Genomic DNA, 26,772 nt, shown 5'->3' with positions numbered 1-26,772 from the left:
GTGAGTTCTCTAAAATTAGCTTCACTCAGGTCTAAAATACAAGTGTATAATGTGCAAAAATATCACTTTATTGTTTCCAGAACTGTTTTTCCTGGGCTTAAGGGACATGCTTTATTTCTAACTGTTAGAAAAAGTAAACAATAAAACTGCTGTAATGTTAACTTTAATTTTTCGTAATCTCAGATTCGCAGTGAATGCTTAATGCAATTGTGAGGTTCTTATTCCTGTGATGTCCATAAGACCCACATCAGTAGCATTTGTATATACCTGAAGATGCAGGACTCTTCTAAGTGCTGAATGGTCTGGAATGTGCCTGTAAACAAGGGCTTCTGCATTTCTCCCGTCCTCTCAGCATGAAACCTATTTGCTTTAGGAAGGCAGAGTCCTCTGGAAGGCAGCTCACTGCTTTCCACATTCAGTCCCTTCACATGTGCTGGGGGGATCTGGTGGTCTGCCTGAGCTGTGTACTGTCCCAGACCTCTCAGAGAGAGATGCAACAGTGATGTCTGCCAAACACAACACTGTCAGATGTGGCACAGGAATTGCACCATGCCCAGAAAAGATGATGAAGAGCTGGTGCTCTACAATGTCTCATGAGCAGAAAGGCCTGATGCTCTTTTAGAGAGACTGCTGCTGTTGCAGAAAGCCCTTTCTCCATGACTGAATATGATCAAAAGCAAAAATTTGCAATCCCTGCCTCTTTGATAGAGCTGACTCTGCAGTGTGCAAGGATACCTCTTTGAAGCAGGGATGACTCCCAGGGGAAAGAACTCCTTCTTGGCTGCCAGGGCAGGCACAGCACTGTGGCAGGAATAGTAGTCAGTGCCTGTGTTACTTCCCACAGAAGTGGGTCACTACATAAGGAGCAGAAATGCCTAGTAGTTACTGTAATAGCTCTTAACAGCAGTGCTTGCAGTTGGGAGAGTAAATATCCCAACCATGCAGAACTCACATGCATTGTTTGGCCAGCAAGGCAGCAGCTGAAGTCAAGTCATCCCCTTCTCTATTCCAGTCCTGTAAAATCGGGGTACTGGGAACCTCACTGAAAATCAAGCAAGAATTAACGGGAAAGAAAAATAAAGCAAAAAGCATTCACAACCACAGAACGCTGCATATTTTACTCTGTTTCCTGCCATGCACTCAAGGGGAGACATAACATTCAGGGATTTCAGTGCCTCCCGATTAAGTCATTACAGCCCATCTGTGTTGCACCAAGTACAGAACGTGATCTATTATCTCAAAAGAAAATAGCACACCACCTGACTGCCAAAAGCACCCTGTGACTTGGCACCCAAATGTCTTAGGGCTTACATCAACATACCTTTTCAGGACTAACTCCCACAGCCTGAATCAGGCAACTGTGAAATTCAGCTGAACTCAGAATAAACACCAATCAAATAAAACCAACTTTCGCATGCGCCAAGTCACAAATTATACAATGACTGTAATTTGCTGTTACAGATCCTTAAAGTAAAAGGAGTAGTTAATAGTTGCCATGTGTTTTCTAGATTATTGAATCACTTACTACTTTAATGATGGGCTGTATAATCCATCTTTTCATCTCATTTATCTATTTGCATGCCACTGCTAGACAAAAAGATTCTGTGCAGGCTTGGTGGTCTTGAACACCCTGTTTAATTTACAATGAGAAAATGCATTTTTGAAGATTAAGGCCATTCAAAATTTTTCCATAAGGTGCAATGCAACACTGCTGTGTGGGAGAGAAGTTCGTATGTTGCTTTGATGGAAAGATGAATTATAAGCATATTTGCATTTTGTGCTTGAAAAATGTATTTGTGTGCGCAAATTTACACAAGCGATGTCTCAAGGCCAGGCTGGATGAGGCCTTGAGCAACCTGGTCTAGTGGGAGGTGTGTCTGTGCATGGCAATGGGGTTGGAACTAGGTGATCTTAAGGTCCTTTCCAACCCTAACCATTCTATGATTCTATGATGCTAAAGTTTGCCCAAGGCCTTCTGTAAGATGTGTACAGTCCTCTCCAAACATTTTATTGAGATGAGAGACCCTGTATTAACGTTGCTCAGAAATCAAAATTTGTGTAAAATATTGTAATTTTAAGCACAGAACAACTGTTTCATCCTTGTGCTATTTGACAACGATACTTGGTATTTTCAGAGATGATACTGACAAACCCGCTCCAGCATTTGCTGGACAGTAAAGGACAAAAGCACAGGGAATCCTTTGGCATGTGATCAGGAGAATGATCTTAAGAGAGTCATAAACAACCTATAGTAGAAAGGTGAAAAGTGAAATGAAATGCTGAAAGGCAAGCATGTAATTTCACCACATGCTGCCTAGAATTCTTGTGCTTATAGATTACAACAATTTTACAGGAGCAAAAGATGAGAAAGAGGTCCAACAAACCAGTTTTTAATCTTTGAACTGCATATTGTGACTTGAAAACTGTGTTTCATTTTGTAGAGGATTTGCAAGTTGGCAAGGGAAAAATCAGTGAAATATTTCTTATGTGAACCACCAATACCAGAAGATCATGACATATCTCTGGATTCACTTAATGATATTGAAAAGTTCTCTCTATCACTGATCTAAATTTGAACTTTCAGGTAACTACCAGATCTTAGGTTTAGAGTAATACACTGAAGATGCAGAAAGACTACCTTGCTATATCTATGACCTTTTTTTGCATTTTGAATAGAACAAACTAAAAAGTCATTACGGTGCCTTTTTTTTTCCTTTTCTTACTCCATTTTCTTTACTTAGGAAAAGAAAAGAGCTCACTACCAAATGTCAACATGAAAACAGGAATTTACCTACTTCTCTTAAGTGAACTATGTGTTGAAATCATCAAGGCTGGCATCAAACCCAACATTCCACAGAAGGAAGAAGAGAGTAATTTCTTGCAAAGAAATAAAAATGTCACTATTTCTGAAGAGTGGCATCATCATAAGAATACCTCTAAGGCTTTTGAAGACCGAGGTCTCGAAGAATTCACACTTTACAACTTCACTGAAAAGACTGCAAATTTTGGATTTAACCTATACAGAAAAATTGCAATGACACATGATAACAATGTAATCATCTCTCCTGTTTCTGTATCAGCTCTCATGACTGCATATATGCTGGCAGCCAAAGGGGAAACACACAGACAAATAGTAAAAGGGCTAAACCTTCATGCTTTGAAGGACAGAGTGGATCACCGTCATTTACCAGCTTTGTTTAAACAACTGAAAGATAATATCACAATGAATGAAGAACTTCTCCTTGTGCAAGGTACTCTTTCTTTTATCCAAAAGGACTTCAGACTCAAGGAATCTTTTCTCAATTTATCCAAGCAGTACTTTGACATGGAATTCCTGAGAGTGGACTTTGAAAACTTTACACAGGCGAAATTTGTCATAAATCAAAACATTAACAAACGGACCAAAGGAAAAATCCCAGAGCTTTTTGAAGAGTTTGACCGCCATAATAAACTGCTACTTGTGGACTACATTGTCTTTAAAGGTAACTGGTTTTTTATTTTGCAAAATTTACTAAAAGAATCAGGACTCTAACTTCAGCTACATTAGGCAAATTTAGATGTCCTGTTTGCTCTATGTCTCCATCTAAATTTAGTTTCTTCTATTACATTTATTTAATAGGAAATTATTTTTCATGATAGGGAACCACAATTCTTCTTTGCTTTCTTATACATACATACATACATATGTATATGTATGCATGTACATACATAAACATACAACAGAATCTGAAAGAGAACAAAAAGCCCTGCAACAAACAATTTCAATCCACCTCCAAATGATCCCTCCTTATGACTGAAAAGGATGTTTAATGTTTATTCACTAAAATTAAAACGCCTTAATCATGATAGTCTTTTGAATGCTGAATACTGGACATAAAATAATTGACTGATTTTACATCGTACACAAAATCATGGGGGAAAAAATAATTATCTATTTCAGTCAAGAATCTTTTTCCCCAGATGAACCAAAGTATCCCATTATATTACCTTACAGGTCAAGGGAAAGAAATACCTGTATAGGATAGCGACTGTTCTGTGGAGAGGACCTCTACTTCCAAATATCTTATGCTCCTTTTCCTGTTGTTGGGGTTTTCCTGACCACTGGTTTAGAAGATAGATAAACAACTCCAAAAGGACATCCTGGTAATGACAGGGAGCCATAGCCCATCATTTACTCTGAAACAGCCATACAGAAGCCAGAGATACCCAGTTAGTAAAAAACAAAGAGAAAGAGCTACGGTGACAAAGGGGACAAGAGGAACCCACAGTCACAGCCACTACTCCAGTCCAAAGTACTCAGCAGATGCCATCCATGAAAACCCCACTAAAATAAATACACACATCAGAACAAAGAAAATTGCCATACAACCTCCCTATGGACTAAGTTTATTCTTTTGTATTTACAAAAGTGCAGTTTGTCCAGTGCCAAGGTTACTTTCCCTAGCAGAAAGTCAGAGAGAAGAGGTAGATGGCTATGGCTACATTTGAAAGCAACAGCAGAGATCAGAATCATTAGTATAGAAGAGGTCACATTTCCGTGCACCTTACAAGTCAGTGCACTACTGCATCCCCATCCAAAATATTGCATAATTAATTTAACGACAGGATGTTGAACAGCTGGTGGAGAATTTCGGAGAAGGTGACAAGTTAATAAAAGATGGACGATCATATGGCATTTAATAGACAAAAATGCTATCAGTTCTGAACTTGAGTGGCAACTAATCAACCTTAGGAAAAGATTTCTCTTATTTACCTGCAAATGAAAGAGCTTATTTTGTGTATTACTTCTTTTTCCTGCTGTAAAATAATTAAAGCACATACACTAAATATACTGCAGCTGTTACCCACTTATCCCAGACACAACTGACATCCACTTCAACTAGATAGAGAAAATATCCTCTACTTTTTTTTTAATTGTTTCTGAACATTTTTCTGAACAAGTCTGAATGCACAGAATTATTTATTTTTTTTCCCTAGGCAAGTGGGTTTATCCATTTAATTCAAAATTCACAGAAATGGAGACTTTCCACATAAACAAATATAGAAGTGTACAGGTACCCATGATGTTCAAGTCAGATAAACTTAATTCAACTTTTGATGAGAACTTAAGATGCACTGTGATAAAGATACCCTACAGAGGGAAAGCCCACATGCTGATTGTCATCCCAGAAAAGGAGGGAGACTACATTTCACTCGAAGACCATTTGACTATAGGGCTTGTGGAATCCTGGCTGGGAAACATGAAACCCAGGTATTGCTTTAAAACTCATTGCCCATAATATCTTTTACGTCTATCACAACAAAGCAACAAAGCACAACAAGGAACTTTTTTGGGTTTTTTTTTCCAAACAGGAAAATGGATATTTCATTTCCAAAGTTCAAACTGGAGCAAAAATACAAAATGAAGAAGTTACTTCATGCTCTTGGAATTAAAAATCTTTTTACACGTTCAGCAGATCTCAGTCATCTCACAGATCAAGGATATGTAGCAGTTTCACAGGTAAACCTTCCAAAATTATTTGCTATTTGGACTATAATAGCACATAAATGCCCCAGCCAAGAGACTATGTCATATACATTTACAGGGACACTAACACGAAAGGATCTCATCTGCCAAATATATGCAATCCACACACCTTAATCAGTATAGTTCTCGCTTCAAGCATGAGGTGTGCATAAGTGGCAGTTATATTTCATATGCATTCAATATAAAGTTAACCCATCACAGGAGAAATGCTCTGCCTCAAGAAGGTTGGCAAGGAATGAGTACAATTAAACAAAAACTGTGAGGCAGAAAGACATCGAAAATGACAGTCAAATAGGAAAAACCAGAGCGAGGGAGGGAGGGAGTGAGTGAAGGAAAGAAAGAAGAAAGTGAGGGAAGCAGGCAGGAAGGAAGGAAAGAAGGGAAAGAAGAAGGGAAAGAAGGAGGAAGGGAGGGAGGCACTGTCCTTTCAGGTATTTGTACCCTATCAAAAAGAAACCTTCTAAGCTACTGCCGACACTGTTGCAAGTCTCCCTACGCTAAATCCTTACAGAAGCCTTTGTGATCTGCCAAAACTGTTAGTAGGTGGTATGATAAAACTTCTATACAACTTTCAAAACACTAAACCCTGAACTTGAGTTTTTCAAAATTTTGCTGATTTAACAAAATAACCTTTCCGGTAAAACATAACATCCTAACAATAACTATTTAACAAATAAAATTGCAGAAAATTTCAGTTTGTATAAACTTTTTCACTTTTGGGAAACACAACAATCTGCAGCACTTGTCTCCCTTTCTCTTAATCATACAACTATTTCATGCTGATTGCCAGCAGTTAACTCTCTTAAGTTATGAAAAAATCACACCTGAAAAAGTACTTGCTGATATTCGAAGCAATGTATTCATCAGCTACAAAGTGCCAGAGGAGCATCCTGTCCCTGTGAACGATGTTATCCAGCTTCATTATTTAAGAATGTTTAGCAAAGAGCTCAACACTGGTGAAGTCCTTCAATCAATCGTTTTCACATAAGTCACTCCTAGAACTAGAAGACTGGATGTTGGGAATGCACTAGCTGCCTAAGCAGTTCACCAATTCTGATCCAAATATAGAGGCAGTACTCACAGACACATGCAAGCTGAAAGAACAAAAATGGAAAAGAATCACACTCTGCCAAGCTGCAATTTCAATGGGGAGGGAAGATCCTCAGGCCAATGCAGGATTGTAGCTCATTGCTTTATATATTTAGCTCATGCTATGAAATATACAAATTAAAAATATAGGGGGGAAAAGCCAAGATTGGTGAATTTGCCTAAGCTCTTACAAAATCAACTGTGAATGGCACATCCAGCCAGTCAGTTTATGTGACTGATGAAAACAGACTTCGCACTTTTGAGAAACTCTCCCTTGTTAGGTGTCAAAGAGGAACACTATACAAATGCAATGGTTGCTTCATGCTACCAGCTGCAAGAACAAAACCTCTATGCTGAGAAATGTAGAAAAGCACATTAGCATCCACACTGTAATTGTGGCCATGGTGGCTGTACTATCCCCTCAGCTGCTGAAGTAGTCTGCACAAGAGTCTACCAGTCTAGCAGACAGAGCTAGATTGCACAGGCCTGCTCCGTTTAATCCTTAATAAAAGGTGCCTTGCACTTGGAAAAACATTTGTCATGTTAATATTTCTTTCTGTCACATACCTTATTTCTAAATTGCATTTCAGGTTGTCCAAAAAGCAGTAATTGAAGTAGATGAAGAAGGAACTGAAGCCACAGCAGCTAGTGGGTCAGAAATAACCGCATTCACAGTGCCTCCTGTCATCAAAGTGGACCGGCCATTTCTTTTTATGATTTTTGAAGAAACTTTTAAAACATTACTGTTCATTGGCAGGTTAGTTGATCCAACAGAAATGTAAATAAAGGAAGCAGTTTCCTTACTGGGCTTTTTTCCATTTGTTGTGGTCTAACCCCCGCTGACAACTATGTACCATGCAGCAACTTGATCACTCCCTCTCGTCCCCCTAGTGTGACGAGGAGGAGAACTGGAAAAAAGTAAAACCCATGCACTGAGAGAAGAACAGTTTAATACTTGAAATAAAATATAATAATTTTAATGAAAAGGGAGGTAACAAAAAGAGAGCAAAAGGAATAAAACCCAAGAAAAGAAAGTGATGCACAATACAATTGCTCACCACCTGCTGACCAATGCACAGCCTGATCCAAGCAGCCCTTCCTGGCCACCCCTTGTATATATACTGGGCATGACGTGCTGTGCTATGGAATACCCCTTTGGCTACTTTGGGTCAGGTGTCTGTCTCTGCTCCCTCCCGGCTTCTTGTGCAAACCATGAGAGACTGAGAAGTCATTGACCAAGATAAGCGCTACTCAGCAGCAACTATACATCAGCGTGTTATCAGCACTGTTCACAGACTAAAGCCAAAACACAGCACTGCACCAGCTACTGGGAAGAAAATTAACTCCATCCCAGCTGAAACCAGGACAGTGTTTTATTAATTTACATTATTATTCTAAAAAGACAGTGAAATATGAAAATATGAAACCCTATTTTGTTTCTCCAGCTAGCAACAGGTCATCCTATTTATATTAATGCCCAAGCAACAAGCTAAATTCACTAACGCCCAAAGTGGCAAAAATGTGTTTTGTTAAATGCAAATAAAAAAAAAAAAAGTGAAATTAAAAAAAAACAAAAACAAAAGCCAAACACGAAACTGAACTTTCAAAATATTCAGGAAGCTCATTCCCAAACACTGCAGGCTTGATATTCCTGAATATTATTTTCTGTTTCAATGAGACTTAAGAACCTACTGACCTCAGTGTTAGCAGAATTTTGCCATTTACAAAAACGGAAGGAAGATCAAGCCCTAAAAGAGAATTTACAGCTTTTGCCCAGAGATTTTATTATTGCCGAAATTACAGTGAGTCTATCATGAAGCCTGCAGTGCCTTGGAGTCTGACCTCTTTCAAAGTGTTTATTCAGAGTACCAAAGCACCTCATTTTCCCAGGGTACATGATGTGCCTGCTTTTAAAATATGCTTTCTATTAAAGACAAAATAATTCTGAAAAATAGCTTAGCAATTCTGAACATGTAAAATCTGGATCTGGACTGCTTCATAACACCAAGCTGGACCTCTCCTAAAACCAGAATTTCTGCATGTATTACCGTCTAGATATCAGGGTGAACTACAAAACAGGACTCTATGCCTGAACTAAGACAGGCTTTAGTAGGAACAACCTCTGTGGAGTTCCAAAAAAAGTGGAATAGATTTATTCACAGAGTTGATCCTAAAATCCAAAAGGTGCTGCAAAAATGTTTCAGAAAAATATTTCTATGATCAAGATACAATTCACTCTATTCAAGTACTACAGTGATTCCAAACAAACAGCAAGATCTTTAACATTTAGTAAATTTTTATTAGCACCAGAATCGTATATATTAAGCATGGAAAAACAAAAGAAGCTGCTTCTAGCTAAATATAACTTATATATAACTTAAAGACCTAACCATTACTCTACTTGCTCATACAGCCTTCACAAATAGCTGCCCAAAAGGGGCATAGGAGTTTTCAGAATCATTTGACACAGAAGCTTTAAAGGTGTCTATCAGTAAACATACACAGAGAGATGCATCTGCAAGAGAAGATACAAAAGATACATTACAGGGTAAAGCTGATAAACATCTCTAAAAATCACATCAGTTACCACTAGAGGTCTACCCACAGCAACCCAGACACTGGTGCAAACCACTCGCGAAAGGATTTAGCAGGCAGATTCTGGTATCCGACTAAAACACAAAGGTGCATCTAACCTAACTCCACATTGCAGTATAAATGTACCAGGAAAGAAAAAGAATCACTCATTTCTGCCTCTAAGCCACCCAGTCAGCACTGTAGAGTTGACCTACAGCTGTTATCTGAGTTGCAGGAAAAAACAGTGCTACAAAGGGTTCAGAAGTATTGGTGCTGTCCAACAGAAGTAACCCAGAAGTAAGCAGCCCCAGAAAAGACTGCTGCGATGGAGGTTTGTAGTGTGACAGACTTAGGAAAGTATACAGAAGACACCGGGAGCATTGTGCAAGGAAGATGTGCAGACCAAAAGATGTCTAAATAAAGCAATTAGAGATTATATAGCAGGAATTTAATACACAATAGGGTTATTGAGTGGAGTATGTGTTATCAGCACTAAATGAATTAATCAGTTAAAAATGACAGACATGACAGCCAATAAGAAACAAAAGACAGACTGTATTAGAACTCATTACATGCTTATTAAGGGGAGAAATAGCTTGGATTCAAGTTTCTGAACTTACTGGATGTTCTGCATTGCTCTAGTAAAGGCATTGGAGGGTTAAGCACAGTCCTGTTCTGCAGCTGGGTACTGCTAATCTGAGTTTGTTCCCTGGCAGCAGTCAGACTGAACAGATTGAGCAGTCTCCTGCCGCCCATGGGTGAGCAGCTGTAGCTGGGATGTTAGTTGTCCCTGGGGAACTGGGAGTATCTGTTTTTATTAATGAAACAAAAGCAGAACCTAGGAGGAGCCAGTATAGGTCATCTGTGTATCTGTACCAATATTGAATGTTAAACATCACAGTACTTGAAGAAGCCTTTAAAGAAATCTGTGATTTACAAGATCCTATGCCAGGCTACAGAACAAACTGAAAACCTGAGTTTTTCTACAGAATCCAAACAATGTCTGTAACTTAACAGAGAATACTCCTATATCCAACTGCTGTCTAAGAAGCTTAGGAATTCAGACAGCGAAACACTGCTAAATCCAAAGACACATTTTGTACTTCACACAAGACAGCATACATCCAGTGCTGTTATTATTTAAAATAAATACCTTCTATAGGTAAATGTTTTTATTTTAATTATAAAAGATGCCCTGAGAGTTGGGATTTTTTTCAAGAACATGCATGTACAGCATTGTCCTAGGTTTTATTTTGAGTAAATCATCATTCATATTTTTACATTATAAAAAGTAATCACACACGCATATGCATTCACAGATCAGATCACCTTTATCATACACCAATACATTTTAAAAACCACGTATTTCTGATATCTATATATTTATGCTGCTTCCATTCTGAAATAGAGAAGCTGACAATAGCTTCATAGGCTCTCTCTTTAGTATTGGCATAAATAGAACTCTTCAAAATAGAATTGCATGTTTTCCCACAGGCAAATTTTGATAGAAACATTAGCATTAATACAAACAAATGCAGATGACATCACTGAAGCATGATAGCTTGCAATAGCAGCTGATTAAAAACTAGTTTCATCATTATAAATTATTCAAGTGAAAATACAATCTGAAATACTAAAAATTAAACCAGGTATTTATACAACAAAACTTATGAAATAGAACTTTTTTTATATCATCTGAAGACATCTGCTTTTAGATTGCTTTCAAACTTACACAGTATTTTTATGAACTTTACTTAGTACTTGTAAAAACATTACCTCCAAATTCACAGCATAATGCTACTAAAGCTTATGATATGGACGGATCAATGGTTCTGGACTTTGGTCTTAAATTAGGTTTGAATATTCCTTAAAATGCGGGATTACTTTTTCATATTTATTACAATTCCTTCTATTACTTGCATAAACCATGGGTGATAATAATTGCTAAAATTGTAAATAAGCCAATTAATTAATGGATATGTATATTCTAAATCCAAGAATTTGAACTACAAAGGCGTAATTGAAGAAAACAAAATCCTCTCTTTAGCTGCAGCAGATTAAGAGCACATAGCTGAAGTTATATTTCATAACATTTCACTACAACATTAGAATTCTGTAACCGTTACATTATTTACTGGAGCCTATTTTACATCTTGGGATTTTATTTCAAAGATAAAAAGTTTTAACATTGCAAGATGCATTTTATTCATTCCAGGCATTAGAGAGTCCGTCTGCTGCTCCCACCTTATCGCACCAGAATGCTGCTTCCATCACTCTCTGGTTCCCTTTCTTTTCTGTCAGAAGATCTTAAGAGTTTGATTTTCTGGATTTTCTTCATACAAAAGAAGAAACACACATAATATGTTTTTGCTATATTATTAAATAACATAACATAAACTGCTTTTGTGTGTAACATTTTACTATAACTCTTAGCTGCTATACTTTCAAAATTACTAGCTGCTCTCCTGTACCTACTGAAAAAGCCAAATGGACACATTCTGAGGGCTTTCTTCACAAGAAGGGTATAATTTTCTCCATTAAGCTTTCTACAGAAGGTTGTGCAGAGATCCTTCTAAGTAAGATGTTAAGATAGTCCAAGTAGTCTACTGGTGGCTACAAATAATGCCAGAAGTCTCCAGCTTAACCCAGAAAAGCCTGGGGAAAGTGGAGACGGGCAAGAGAAAGAAACTTCGACCTCATTACAGTGTTATTCCTAGATCTTCTGCTAACCATGTTAATTGGCAATTTCCAATTTTTCATAGACTCAATTTTTAATCTTTAAATATACTGTTCTCAACTTCACAGAATTGTAGCTATGTCAATTACCAACTTGTTTTTATTGGTCAGAAATATGTCAAAGAATGGGGCTTAATTTTTAGAACTCTATGGAAATATTAATTTGTATCAATATTTTACAGTATCATTTACAAACAACACAATATATTGTTCTGTTTCACATTTTTTAAATTGCTGATGAAACCTATCATGATAATGTATCAGTGTCAGAATACCTACTAGCTTCATCTGAGAAATGGGACCCAAATCACATGCCAGACCCACTGGACCTCGTAAATGTTAGCATCTTAAATAGCAGGATGAAAACATGATTAGAAGCTTTAAGTAACCAACTCAAAGTGTAGTAGATCAGTGGCAGAACTACTTCATTTTGTGCTCAACTTCCTAAGCAATCATATGATTGGATGAAAGACACTACTTTAAAATACTTATGCATATAATGCTTACTACATGGTCACACACCAGTGTGGATGTCTTGAAGGTCAGTTGTGGACAACTTAGAAAATACTGACTTCAATTAATTATTATGAAATTGATTTCTATGCAACAATAAATCTACTCCCACTTTTTACAGGATGGACAACTTGTACCCCTCATTCTTCAATGATACTGACTTTTTTATTAATATGTGTATATTTAGTACTAGGGCTGATTTTCTGAATGAAAGAAAGGTAAAAGAGGTAGAGATAAACATGCCTGTAGTCAACAAGGCTATGTGGATGAACGCATTGAACACCAACTATTCCTGTATCTGTATCTCTTTATATCTCCTTATAGAGCTGCTGCATTTTCTTATGAAAACAATTAAGTATTGGTCTACATTACAAAAGAGAAATTGAATCTACAGTGCAGCAGACATTCTGCTAACTTGAGAGACACATTTTTCCATAAGAACAAAGAACATTAAAACTCTTATTCAGAACTAAATGTAAGTCATCCTAAGCCTGCTCTTCTTTCTCCAGAAATGTTTTTCTTCCCCTAGTATGTTCTCTTGGATTTTGACACTATGCAGTTTAGGGACTTTGTGAACTAGAGCATCCAGTTCATGGTGTTTGATCAGATACCTACTTTCAAGTAGTCTGCTAAGGTATTCACCAATGTACCTTAACGGTACACTGAGACTTGAAGCCAGATCTCTTACATTCCACTCTTCTGCCTGAAGACAAAGGTACAAACTGCTCTGTGTGAGTTTTTTTCTGTCCCTTTGTATTCAAGCAAAAGATATCAGTTTTATTTAAGTGACAGACAGAAAAGTCTTTGCTTTGTGAGTATTAATCCATTTATTTTCCCCGAAATTTTGTGAGACAGATGTGTAATTGGAAATTCTGCAATGGCTGCTAAAAAATTTATAACATTAGAACTAATTTTCTGGTTTAAATAGAGGGAACAGAAGTATACACTGATTAGAGTGAAAGCACACGGGATTTTGACCACACCTAGTTTTTGAAAATATTTAGCACTGTATGTCATTTTATGTACTCAAGATACACGTCCCATTTACACTATGGATAGCTGAAAATGTAAGCATGTCTACTAATCTGTGGAGTTTGAAATCATGTGCTGCGAAATTAGTGACCACCTGTAACAAGTCTGAAGTACTGTGAGTTAATAAACACATTAGAGTCTGGCCAGGGCAGGGAGAGAGTGCTATTTTAATTGGCACTTTAAAGTACTTCTGCTGTGAAACCACTGGCTCAACAGAAACAGTCCACCTTCATTCACTACTTATCTTCCAACCTTTTCTACAAAGAAAATCCAGTTTTAAAAACAATAGGTCATTCTGCAAGCTTGATTTCATTCCAGAACACATTTATCTTGTACAGTGAAGGTGGTAAAATTGCAGCAGAAAATCACTATGTAATCACACATCAAAAGACTGTGTATCATAATATAATGTATACAAGTAGTTGAATGCAAGCTGTTCAAAGAACAACTCCTTATATTTGTTAAACTTTTGAGTGTTTTATTTTACAATTTGGGAATTTTATTAACTTGTATCTCTGAGTAAAAGTGGTGACAGGGGGAGTGTTTTGGTCTGTTTTTTAAAGGAACCTGAAAAGCCCAGAAAGGACCACTCGAGGTATCACTTTCACTATTGTTTTCTCTTTATACCTGGCAAACCAGTGTAAAGTGTTTCCTCTTTCCTGTCTGGTGTAGACTCAGTATTTCAGCTCCATTATCTTTGAGGCAAGTTATAACCTCACATCCTGGACTCTTCTTTCATTCTTGGTCTCTCATACCTACTCAGACTTCCAAGGCCCCTGCTTGAATTTCCCCATATTCTTCAGCTTCCAGTTCTAGTTCCTCTTACATTTAAGTCTACTTTCCCAAACAAACCTGCATTTCTTGAAATAGCTGGCTCCTTTCCACTCTCCATTCTGACTTGGCTAACAAATCAAATCTCCAATAGCAAAGAAAAATCTCAGTTTGAGCACCCAAAATTACAGCCAGTCCAATGACAGCAATTTAGAACTACAATTTATAGTGTAAAAGGAATATGAAGGGAACTCACTCCTAGAGTCTACAGATATTTGGCTAAGTAAGTACACATCACAGCGAACTTCTAGGACTTACAGTTTTATCACAGGAGCAAACAAATTCATCTTTGATTTTATTCTTGCAAAATGTTGAACAGTTTAGGGTGACATTTAAAGAAAACCAGCCTGAGGGACATGCGTAGCATCGAAATTTTTTTACCTAAATGATTAAGGTAAGGCAAAGGCAGCAGCCTTAATAACAAGTAGCAGTACCAGTTCAACATAACTCTCAAACACATAAAAATGTAGAAGTACATAATAAGGAAAAGGAAAAATTAAATCATCTAACAATTCATATATTCTATTTCTCCAACTACAGGCAGCTGAATCACTGTGAATGTAGTTACTACACATCAAATGCAATAGCCTCCACTTTGTCGCATTCCACCCTCCCTATAACGTTCCAGCTGAATGCAAACATGTGCAGATGAAACAATGTGAAAGACTAATTAAAAGGGAATGCAATCTTAAAAACTCTTGCAATTGCACACCTCACATTTCTACCCTGCTATTTTAGTATTTCAAAATCTGGGTGCAGAAGTATCATAAATACAGGTTTAATTTCACATGGGTCTCTTCAGTTTCCTTTGAAAAATGTTACCCAGTAAACTTGATTTAAACTCTTGTCAACCACTTACATGCTCATCTTTCGGGACTGACTCTCCTTATTTCCATTGCTCTTCTGGTCAGTTGAGTTAAATAAGTTGCGAGAAGAAGAACTGGAAGGGAAGGCAACATTCCCACTATTACCACTAGAATGAGTCCGGAATGAATCATCTGAAATAGAGAGTTGCAGTTCAGACAAAGGATTTTGTCTGAAAAACATACACAGAGAGTAAACAGAATGAGCTGTTTTTCCTGTGGCAATTGTGGCATATTTCCTATGGCAATAATGCAAAAGTTTAACTTTCTGGAACAGAATGGTTTCACCTTAACATTTCTTCTTCTTTTATGGAAAAATGCTAAATAAAAATAATTAGAAGACACAATTTGGAAGATAAGATTAATACATATCATGCATGAAAACAGTGGAATTTAATTGGCTAATCTTTAGGTGCTTAAAATGTATCTAATCCAAGCTAATTGTCTAGTGTCTATTGGTACTGAATGGAAAAAAGACAGGTTCCTCCAGGAAGACACTAATCTCATTCTATCCTTTAATGATCCATACTCTTAAACAGCAAATGCAGAGAGGGGCACTTCCAGACAGCAGTTTCTCTCCCCTAATTCAAGAGAAGGTACACATAATAACCCTTTCCTCGTGTAAAATGGATGGAGGCAAATTGCAAACCCAACCTTTTTACAACATCCAAAATATCAAGAAATGTACATCTCATTTACTTTTACTACATTTAAATACAACTTTATACCTACATGTAACAAAAACAAACGAAACAAAAACCAAGCAAACAAAAAAAAAAAAACAACCCAAAAAAAGCAAAGCAAAACTGCAACAAAAAACCCCAAAAAGTAGAGTAACTAGGCTAGCATTTAACTGGCCAAACGTATTGGATATCTATTATTCTATGTTCTTTAGCAGAATGGTATCTTACAGTATGCCTGGTAAATGGAGCATATGTGGGGCCCACATATTCAGCACCCCTACAAAAAAACTAATATAAAACATAATAGAATAACCTACTTACCAGTAAAGGATAACATACAATTCTTTCCCACTCCTGAAGATGTATATCCTGTAGCAGAGCTTTTACTTAAAAAAATAAAAAATAAAAAAAAATCAAAACCAAACTGCTTATTATAGAAAAATGTCTCTCTCAATTGTACCATCCCACTCTTTACATAATATTGGAGGTTATTTCAGAGTTTATATGAAAAACTTAAATGAGAAAGTGATGCTGAAATTTCTTTAGATTTAGCAGTTCATATCGAAACTTGTTTTAATATATGATAAAAGGTGACATATTAACTTGAAAGGAATACATAACAAATGAGTAGGATACAGCATGCCTTAAAGTGATATATCTTCCTTCAGTTCAAAACTGCATGCCTTAATTAAACAGGCTGAAAATTAAGGTCACAATTCAGTGAGCACATCACTATTTTCACAGAGTCATGGGCATATAATTTCAGAACAGTTGCCTATGGGGTAAGGAATGAAGTTAATAAAGATACTTAGGACACTTGTCTAAGGTGCTGTATTTTGGATGTAGCGCTTGAGTACTGAAAGACTGGCTTCGAACCAACTTCGATTTTTTGTCTTCTTTGCCTAAAATTATAAGTAGCAAAATTTTTTAACATAGATATAATTGCATTTCCCCAGTAATTAAAATCACTTTTTAATATAATTTTCTGTCAGCTTATGCTAACTGAAGGAACTGATTTAAATACTTCAATAACAATAAATAAACTTTATGTCATTTATACACTAAAGATTAAACTAAAACTAAAAAACATAGAAAACATTCAGTTCTAGGAATGGAATCATTTCCTACGTGTGGTAGATTAAACTAGCTCACAAATCCCAATAGCAGCTTTGCTGGGTTTTAACCTGCTGATGTGACACCAAAATATTCAAGAAGAGTTTTTAAGAGTTCTTACCTGCTGATGTAGCAGAAGAGCTTCCAGGAATAGACAGTGTGATACTTTTTGCCAAAACTGATGATGTTTTACTGTCTCTGCCTAAAAAAAATCCAAGTATAAATACCCCTCTCTTAAGCTTAACTTAAAAAAAGAAAGAGGACATAACATATCACAGCCCTGGGGTAAACAGCAATACCAAATCCATTGCTACTGCTACTTCAGAAATACCACAGAGAAGTACTTACATTACATGCCAAAATTAAAAATACCAGTGAACTACACCTGTCATGTGTTTTATTAATAAAGCCAGAAGTGTTCCCTCTAATATAATGAGGCCAGTGTTTATAAGTATCTTTAGAAATATACAGAAAAAAAGGTTTATTGCCACTTTCTAAAACTCTATTTACTGTATAAAATGTTTTTTCTCTGCACCTTTCTCTTACTTTTGCAGAAGAGCAATGCATGCACAAACAAAATGTACACAAATAAACAAACTTACGCTTCTTTTCAAATATTTTGTTATTAATATTTGTAGATCTTCCTTCATTTTGCTGCTTCTCTTTTTCTAATTGTTCCTAAAAAAACAGATAATTTTCTTAGATATTCCTCAAAAAAAAAAAATTGTGTTTCCAACTGGGAATTGCTTCCAAATCACCAAAATAACAGTCAATTCCTACTCTCTCCAACTTTTTCTACAGCCCCAAGTGAATATCTTGATAACCAATTAAATAGAACAAAATTAAATCAGGGTACATATCCTATATAAAAGTCACACCAAAAAAATGTTGACTGCAATTATGGAGGAACCTCAGAGTTGAGGTCCAGATTTATAACTTATTATTAAAATTATACCTGGCCTTTTTTTTTTTTTTAATTAAAAAGATACAGAAATCTGCTACCCAGATACTCTGATAATAGACCTAGCAATATTTTTAGGTTAAGCATACAATTCAATGAAAATGTTTTTCTCAAATGGTAAGGTGTTTCACATATGTTAAACTTTTCAAAGGTCTAAAATTAACATCTGCATTTGATAAGCCTTTATGAAAACAAAACCAAGTATTACAATTGTTCAGGTTTAAGGAATTTCTTTGCCTTTCTGTAATATTAGCTAGCCTTAGAACCTTTTGAGAGTACATTCATAGACAGAAGACAGTGTTAATACAGCTACATCAATAATTTCAAAAGCCAATACTTGCTTCAGGATTGTTGTTGAATAGATACCACTCCACCTTTAAAAAGCTATTCAATGTTAGCTTATTTTCTGTACTATGTTAATAATAAAAGTGCCAAGTGAACTGTAATTGTCCTACTCTATTTTTTTAATTTCATTCTAATTACTACCCAAGTTAAAAAAAGAAAAAAAAAATAATTCAGGTCAAGGTTGCTGGAATATAGTTTCTATTAAGTCAGTTACTAAAATTAAGAAAACATATTAACATATTCAGTATTAAAATCTGTAGCAGTCAGATATATTTATGTAGGTTCACTGGGTCCTTGTCTATTTGTGACTGCAACATAGAATCATAGAATAGTTAGGGTTGGAAAGGACCTTAAGATCACCTTGTTCCAAACCCCTGCAATGGGCCGAGACACCTCACACTAGAGCAAAACTCTGTCCAACCTGGCCTTGAACGCTGTCAGGATGTCACAATTTACTGTCTGCATCTCCAGTTACTCAAAAGCATAGGTCTCACAGACAATGCTTAATGAGACCTTTGTGATACAGAAGGTATGCCCATTTCAATGGGATGTATCATGAAAATACAGGTGCTCTTCTAAAGCCTAGCTGCAGAAATAGGGTAAAAATTGTTATTATACAATAAACAATAATGAAGAGCATACCAGAGGCTATTTTACCACGGCCCCAACTGCTTTCACTATGAAAACATTTATTTTATCTACCTAAAGACTGCTAAAGCTAAGTTCAAGTCTTTGAATATATGTATGCAGGTCCTGATAACAAAACTCGAAACTTTGCTACCGAAGAGAAGGCCTGCAGTACCTATTGACATCAAAGTGGGCCAGAAATGTAGGCTCTGTAGAATCACAAAGAGGAAAAAGTGGGTTTTGGACAGTCTTGAATCTGTTCTGGTTCACTACAGAGCAGCTTCATTACCTCAAGTCAGAGAAACCATGCGAATGAAACTCAGTTTCTTCTAAATCCTATCAGCTTGTTAGCTTCTCCCACCTCAGGCTGGAGAAGAGGTAGCAGAGCAGAGTACTGTAGTAATCTCATCTAGGCTTTGTGAAAACATAGTAGGCTATGTAGGGAAGTGCCTGCTGCAGCTTTCACTTACAGACATGACTAAGGATAAATAGTTTTGTAAGTTGCAAAACCGTTCTGCAGACATCTTTTCCAAATCCTAAGTAACTTGCAGCACCTTTCACTCTATATAACCTGCACTAAATCTCCCTCCTGACAGGCAGCAGATATCAGTGGCCTTTTTTCTGATTAACAGGAAAGCTTGCAACACACAGAGCCTTCTTCAGCTTCCTTGGCACAAAAGTTAGGACATTCATTGCTTTGCCTATTGAAGCTGTCTGTCAATTCTGAGGTGTTTCATTATTCGATTTATTATGTTATACATGCATAACAAATTGCTAAGCTCCCTCAAACAGATTTCAAAAAGGTGTGCTGAAGGGCTTGGATTTTAGAACTATCAAGGCATCACACATGAGTATTTTTCAAGAAATTACAGTTTTCCTTTCTAATTGATACAGCAAAATTTAGGTAGTACAGAAAAGGAAGTTACATGTTACTTATGTCTCAACCCTATTGTAAATTGTAAAATGAAACCACACACAGATTATGAACCTACAAGATGTCTCCATAATGTGCACTTCCACTACCTTAAAATTATTGCCTCATTAAAATTTAGCTACAAACTATTAAAAAAAGGACAGATTGTACTCATAAGATAATACCATTTCCAAAAGAAGATGTTCTTGTCTCTCTTTTTCTTGATCCAATAAATCATTTTCGTAAAATCTTTTCTGAAACTTCAAAATAAAATCAATAAAAATAAAAAATCACTACATGAAAATGGGAATTAAACGTACGTTGTAAGTATTAAAGTTACTAAGTACTTACAGCATCTACAGAGATCTCCATTCTGTCCAATTCTAACACTGTCTATAATGAAAATCAAAACATGATTGTTACTCAGCAGCATGCCACACTTTAAACTAAAAAACTGTCCAGCTAAGCAGCTTAGAATAGTCATATTCAAAATTAAACACACCTTTTCTTCATAAACATTTGAAGCCTATGCTTGCATTTTTTTTTATAAATGCAATTAAAAACTGTCAGAGCCCTGCTGAGACTCATGAAGAAGACTAATAATTGACAGACTATCTATTTAGAATTCAAAATACACTCAAGAAAAGCACAGAAGCATGAACGGCTGGAGCATGGAACTAGGAACCGAGACTATAAAAACAATTCAGGAATCTGTGAATAAGCCAGGATGCCCCATGCAGGTGTTCACCCAATCTCTCCTGCAGACTGGCCCTATAAGGAAGCCACCTACTTTAGCTACTTCGTGGCTCCCTTTAAACTATGCATGGGCATCCCTTTAAGATGTACTTTTTCATGACTATTCACATTACAAAGACATTTGTAACATTTCAAAATCACATGAATCCTTTATCTGTATATTGTAAATATATAGATCAACAAGATATCTCTACCTCGAAGACTTGATCATTTTTACTAGGGTCAATATTTAATCCTATCTTTAGTCATCTGTTGTTTTTTTCACAAACGGTCATTGAGCTAGTGCTGGATCCCAGTCACTACAAAATAACTGCAGTATTAGTAACCAAGGAAACAGCAACTCTCAAATTTGACAGAATGCATTACACTACATCTTCTCTTAATTGTCCAAAATTACATGACAGACAATAAAATTCTTTAGTCTCCTGTTCTTACATTAAGAGAATCAACAGAAAGAATAACGTTGATAATCTTTTAACAATAACCCCAAAACAAAATGCTGCTGGAAAATAAAAATGCTTACTCTTTTTACAATAGTCAAGACATCTTTGTCTTTCTCTTGACACAGAAGTTTCCTTATACATAACTCTAACTGCTGAAGTAAATGTTTATCAGCGGGTATCTTCAGAGTCGATTTAACTTTTGGCAACAAATAGCATAGCTTCATTCTAAAAAAAAAGAAAAAAGTATATATTCATCTTTTCATGCAGACGTTTAATAAACATTATTAATTTTTGTACTACATGCTAGCATTTGACATAAAATAGTTAGCAGGTTTGATTTTTCAGAAAATTATTGTTGCTTATGTATTGCTTCCAGATACACTATAACATTTTCAAAAACTCCATAGATCAGGAAAACAGTCCTGAAAGTCAATAAAGATTTCTTTTGGGGTTTCTTTCAGTTCTTATCATTTTTGGTTTGGCTGAGTTTTTGGTTGGGTTTTTTTTGTTGTTGTTTCAGGTTTGAGGGTTTTGGGGGTTGGGTTTTGTTAATTTGGTTGGTTGGGTTTTAACCCAGAATAATAAGCATACCTCTAGATTTTCAAAATTATCTACACATCTAACTCTATCAGGTACCTAAATACACTGGAAATCTGGTTCATCAGTACCAAGCAGCCAAAGTCTCACCAAAACTTACGTAACTGCAGCTCCATACAACTGCAAGGATGATGGTAACTTTGTGATCAATAACATTCAAAAAGATTTTCTTACAAAAATTCATGTTACTGTTTTCACACATTCGAAACATTTTAATCTTCACAACTTCCATTACAGAGTTACGCCACTCTGTGTTTGTTTTAAAATCATGAGCTAACAAATACGTCTGACTTCTAAACTTCTGTCCACTATAGATGGTGCATCCTTTCTGTAAAAAGTGTTAGGGAACAATCCAGAAAAGAATTATGAGAAAATTAATTTTCATGTCAGATAAGGGATGGCAAGTTATTTCAAGTTTCCATTAAATTTTAATATTGTATCAATAGCACTTTTAATTAAAATGTTTGTTAAAAGCAAAAAAATGCATAACATACCAAATTCCCTTATATTTTTCTATTCTTCAATTTAACAATGAAGTACAAAACTTTTACATAAGGTAAAACTATGCTAACTTGTTAAGCTCAGACTACTGAAAGAATTGCTCGTGTGATTTACTTTGCATATAAAGAGATTGAAATGGATGGAAAATAATGGAAACTGTGAAGTTATATTTCTCTCTCTATATCCATGAAACAGCAAATTATTTTCTTCTCACCTACTGTTGGCTTCTCTGCCTCACTGTTCCTTTCGCTCCCAAAACCTGACATTTTTGATGAGTCCCTCCAACACTCAGACTGACCTACTTACATGGTTTTCCAACATCATTCCCATAGTGCCCTACACCTTTAATATTGGTCACCGTGAAGGCTCTGTACATTTTTACTCAAGTCCCATTATTTAAGCAAGACATGAAACCTGTAGCAATATTTCTAAATATAGCATTTAAAGTTTTTATTTCCTGTCCACTGCTGCATACTTTTTGTACAGTACCTCACATTTGCCACTGGATCATGTGTAAGTTCAAGCACAGGTAGAAAGAAGTATTTACAGAAGAATGATTTTGAAAACAGTTCCATAATGAATTCACACGTATCTAAAAACCGAAGTCTGTTCCAATAACTTTTTCCTTGGCCCAGTTCTGAAAAACAACAATGCACAGATATTACCTATTAAGTTTTCAATGTCAGACAGGTAACATTTCAAAGGTTAACCTAACATTTCAAAGATGATAATCACACTCATCACAAGACACGCTTTCTCAGACTATCTCAATTCTTTATTTCAGTGAAAACCTAGCCTTCTGAATACTATGACCATACCTGTCAGTGAGCATTGTTTTTCAGAAATACAATTGGTCTCTCTAACAATTTGAAAAAGCAAAAATACTAACTGAACTGGCTACTGTGTTGAACAAAGCCCTGTATGACATTCAAACCATGTCACTGGTGTATCAAAATTACTGTGTAAACTTTAAGGATTGCTAATGGGACCTATTCAAACTTCTAACCTAGCTTTAAAACACATAGCATAGACCAGAAAGTCACCTTAGGTGACTAACTTGTTCATAAATTAATCTCTGAGAAGATTTATTCAGCACTTCTTATGCTGAAGCCTCTAGAGAATTTTATTTCTACAGAGGAACTCTGTTTTGTATATTGTAGAACTTTCAGCTAAGCAATTTTGCATTCAAGAAGTAGGGCTGGAGGGGTCCTGGCATATTATCAATTTCCCACATTGCCTCTTTCCCAATTCATTTGCACAAATTTCAGATATTCCTTGCATACGCGCAATATGTTTTGCCTGGTGATAATATGAGCAACTGAATGTCTTTTAAGTGTAATCCCTCCAGTGAAGGCAGGAAGTTACACTGAATAAATATAACTATATATAGAAATAGATCTTCAGTCAAGACTAACTGGCATCTCTAAGTAATCGTGGAAAAATTATCTTACGTTCAATCAGTTTCTGAATAACCTCATGCCTCTGTTCTTGTTTGCGATTATAACGCAAATAAACGCAGAGAGTTCGAGCAGCTGCTTTTTGGACTGGTAGGACATTCTTGAAAGAAATAAAGAGAACACAATTAAACATACCAAAGAAATATGAATAAAAATGTCTAAAAATTCTAGAAGTAGAAAAAAATAGCTTAAAAAGTGCCTAACTTCATAAATTTTTAAATAATTGGCATAATGTAATGGAGAATTAGGAAGTTTGGCCAGTTCATGGAACACCTACTTCTTTATCCCTTCTGCCTAAGCTGTTTATTCAACTATTTCTTAAATGCCTTGAAGTATTCCATGTTTGGAAGGTGCCTTCTATATTACAGGTGTTAGAAAATAAATCTCTTACAACGAACATTCACTTTCAGAATAAAGTGTTCTTTCATAAAGAATGAAACACAATGTGAAATAACATATGGAATCAGGAAAAGGTGTATCTGAGAGGAAAAAGTTTTGATTTACCCAGAAACAAATTGATAATGAGCACAAGGAGAGAAAAGAACTCTCAGGTGGGAGGAAAAACATGAAAACCTGTCAATCCAAATTTTGCTCCTCAAATTAGGGGCAAGTTCTCAAAGCAATTTCCCAGTCTTATATTAAAAAAACCACAGCCTGATATACCATATGCAATGAGAAACAGTACTTTAAGATAATTTAAAAAGTACTACACATAGCAAATATCTGGTGACTAAATAGCATAAACAAACAAAAAACAACGGGAAAGAGACAGGTGGGCTCACATTTGTCAAAATGATTGTCAACATTCTGTGAAGAAAACGGTAATAAATCTGATCACTTGATATGATATGAGGGAGACATGCATATTTTTGTAGTAACTTCTCATGAGTTCTCCATTTCAAAGAAGTTGCTGCTCTCTGTTCTGCTGTTGTTAATGCAGTAATCAAGTCAGGAATAGCCAATAACTAGAAATAAAAATATAAACATTAAAATAATTTTACATGTTCTAGCTGTATGTCATGTTACCATGCTTAAAAAGTACATCATATTAATGCAGCAGGTGAAAATATTTTTAAGAGGTCAGTTAATTCCTCTCCCCAGACAGGATCAGCTACACTGTGTCCACTTCCAGCAGCTGTTAGTCTAACTTGGTTTTATAATAATGTAATGATTGGGTTTATATAATCTCCCCTCAGCAGTAAATTCCATTTTACTACTCAAAAAGCTATTCTAGTACTTAACTAAATTAACTTTCATTTCCAGCCCCTTCTCCTGACAAAGAAAAACTGATAACTGTACCCTTTTACAGGTATGAAAGACCATCTTTTTCAAACCAAATAAATCCCTTTTTCCTTCTAGCCTCTTGATCTTTGTAGTTATTGTTCTCAGCTCCCTAACTGATTTTAGTAGGAGTTATACACCTTTTCTCAGTGGGAAGCAAAGACTTTGTAGCAGCCAAGCTAAAGTCTCTTTAGCACTAAGCAACATGAAACAGAGTGCCACATTTGACATTGCACTTGTTATATGTTATATAGATTTACAGCAGTAAACATTTGAAAAGTTCACATTTTAAATTCCACTCTCAACTCTTCTCCACACAAGAAAATAAATTTATTCATTTCTTATATTGTTGGAATATCTCAATTTCTCCATATATTTAGGAAGTATGCTCAAAACAGCATCTTGAAGCAGGAGATGATCTTTTATGTTCCATTTTACAGGTGAGGATTGACTGAATAAACCATCATCCAGAGCCACACACAATTAAATTAGTGAAGTTGGGAGCTGACTATAGATCTCCTAAATCCTATTTCAGTGCCTTTCTTCAGCAAATAGGCTTTCTTCTAGCAGAAACTGTGTCTGAAAATGCAACCACTGGCAGTTGCCACATAAATATTAAAAAAATTATAATAATAAAAGTTCTGTGCTAGCTGTCATTCCTTTAGCATGAAACCAACTTATGTTTTAACTTAATTATTGTATTTCAAAATTTTATTTATTTCAGCAAATCTGTGGCTAATTAGAAAAAGAACATGGATGAACATTATGATATCAAGTCTTTCACAATTATTTTTATTATTAAGTTTATAAAGTCAAAGAACAATCAAAAAACTACAGAAACTTTATATCTCACCAAAGCAGAAACTAATAACAAAATCATATTCATACCATTTATGTCTGAACAACTTTGCTACTACCTTCATTTAGAAATCAAATTAAAAAAACATGAGAATACTCACCTTGTTCTCTGATCCACTGTTTTCTCCTACATTAGTCATTAGTTCAAGGATTTCAGGGAGGTGACCTGCCAGGGCATCTAGCACCTATTTAAAAAAGGCTGCATAAATGAGTTCTGTAAATTAACTTGACTCAATTTTTATCTCTCACCAACATACCCCCAGTGACATCTCTTATGGTATTTTTCTTTCATATCCATCTTAACAAAAAAGAATGAGATGCAACATATTTGCTTTGATGAGGACTGGGATTTAAAATTGATGTTTTAATGTAGTTAAATAATGTTTTAATGTAGTAAGTAATACAAGTACTATAAGTTAAAAGTTTAGGAAAACAAGCTGTAGTTTTGATTTATATGAATACCACAGTCAATACTTTCTACGCTATTCACAGCACACAATATTTTAAAACCAACATTCATTCTTAAACAAAAGAGCCTTGACAAAAACAAAGAAATGGGGTTTTTTTATATTTGTTAGCTGAATCTTAAAAGCAACTTTTCCTGCTATAAGAAAAACTGCAGTTGATAAATTAAAACAGAATGTATACCCTATATTAATAGAATAGCCCTACTTTCAAATGTTGTAATGCTTAAAAATAGACTAGGGAAGTACATAATTAAATATTTTTGTCACCAATTCTGACTGAGGTAGTAAATAAGATAAAGCACCAAATATTTTTTATTATAGGTATCAAAACATGGAATTTTTCAGAATCACCAGCTGCTTCTGAGTCTCAACTTTCAGGTGTTCAACTTGAGAAATCTTTAAAGATGGGTCAGAATTTCATAAACTGTAAGTAGATGTCCTATGAGCACTATTAATTCCCTTGAAAATGTCTAAAAAGGGTACCAAAAGAGAACCTGAAAGCAAAAGAAAATGATGATTTTATCTCAATAAATTTTTGTCTTTTTTCTAGTCCTAAAAGGTCTCTCTATGTCATCTGTAATCAAGCTATGTGATTCACGTTTATG

At 35.6% G+C, this 26,772-nt stretch overlaps 2 protein-coding genes across 2 annotated transcripts in view; one reads left to right on the top strand and one right to left on the bottom strand.

The window, feature by feature from the left end:
• Window positions 1-2,773: 2,773 nt before the first annotated feature.
• Window positions 2,774-7,398, top strand: SERPINA10 (serpin peptidase inhibitor, clade A (alpha-1 antiproteinase, antitrypsin), member 10). The gene is made up of 4 exons (XM_010012003.1): window positions 2,774-3,482; window positions 4,978-5,251; window positions 5,353-5,500; window positions 7,207-7,398. Exons 1-4 carry the CDS (start codon window positions 2,774-2,776, stop codon window positions 7,396-7,398), a joined length of 1,323 nt encoding a protein of 440 aa, XP_010010305.1.
• Window positions 7,399-11,497: 4,099 nt separating this feature from the next.
• Window positions 11,498-26,772, bottom strand: part of PPP4R4 (protein phosphatase 4, regulatory subunit 4) — a gene marked incomplete at its 5' end in the record, with an annotated part of 32,875 nt that continues 17,600 nt past the window's right edge. The window contains 13 exons of the mRNA XM_010012007.1: window positions 11,498-11,522; window positions 15,162-15,300; window positions 16,170-16,234; window positions 16,657-16,750; window positions 17,083-17,163; window positions 17,564-17,639; window positions 19,993-20,067; window positions 20,159-20,200; window positions 21,087-21,231; window positions 22,594-22,741; window positions 23,556-23,661; window positions 24,344-24,526; window positions 25,802-25,885. Coding sequence (XP_010010309.1) covers window positions 11,498-11,522; window positions 15,162-15,300; window positions 16,170-16,234; window positions 16,657-16,750; window positions 17,083-17,163; window positions 17,564-17,639; window positions 19,993-20,067; window positions 20,159-20,200; window positions 21,087-21,231; window positions 22,594-22,741; window positions 23,556-23,661; window positions 24,344-24,526; window positions 25,802-25,885 — 1,263 coding nt within the window. The remainder of the gene's footprint in view (window positions 11,523-15,161; window positions 15,301-16,169; window positions 16,235-16,656; window positions 16,751-17,082; window positions 17,164-17,563; window positions 17,640-19,992; window positions 20,068-20,158; window positions 20,201-21,086; window positions 21,232-22,593; window positions 22,742-23,555; window positions 23,662-24,343; window positions 24,527-25,801; window positions 25,886-26,772) is intronic.

This window comes from Nestor notabilis, unplaced genomic scaffold (assembly GCF_000696875.1).
Source record: "Nestor notabilis isolate BGI_N333 unplaced genomic scaffold, ASM69687v1 scaffold3483, whole genome shotgun sequence".
Lineage (NCBI taxonomy): Eukaryota > Metazoa > Chordata > Aves > Psittaciformes > Psittacidae > Nestor > Nestor notabilis.
The sequence above is the reverse complement of the archived record's forward strand: the minus strand, read 5'-3'. Positions and strand labels throughout refer to the sequence as shown.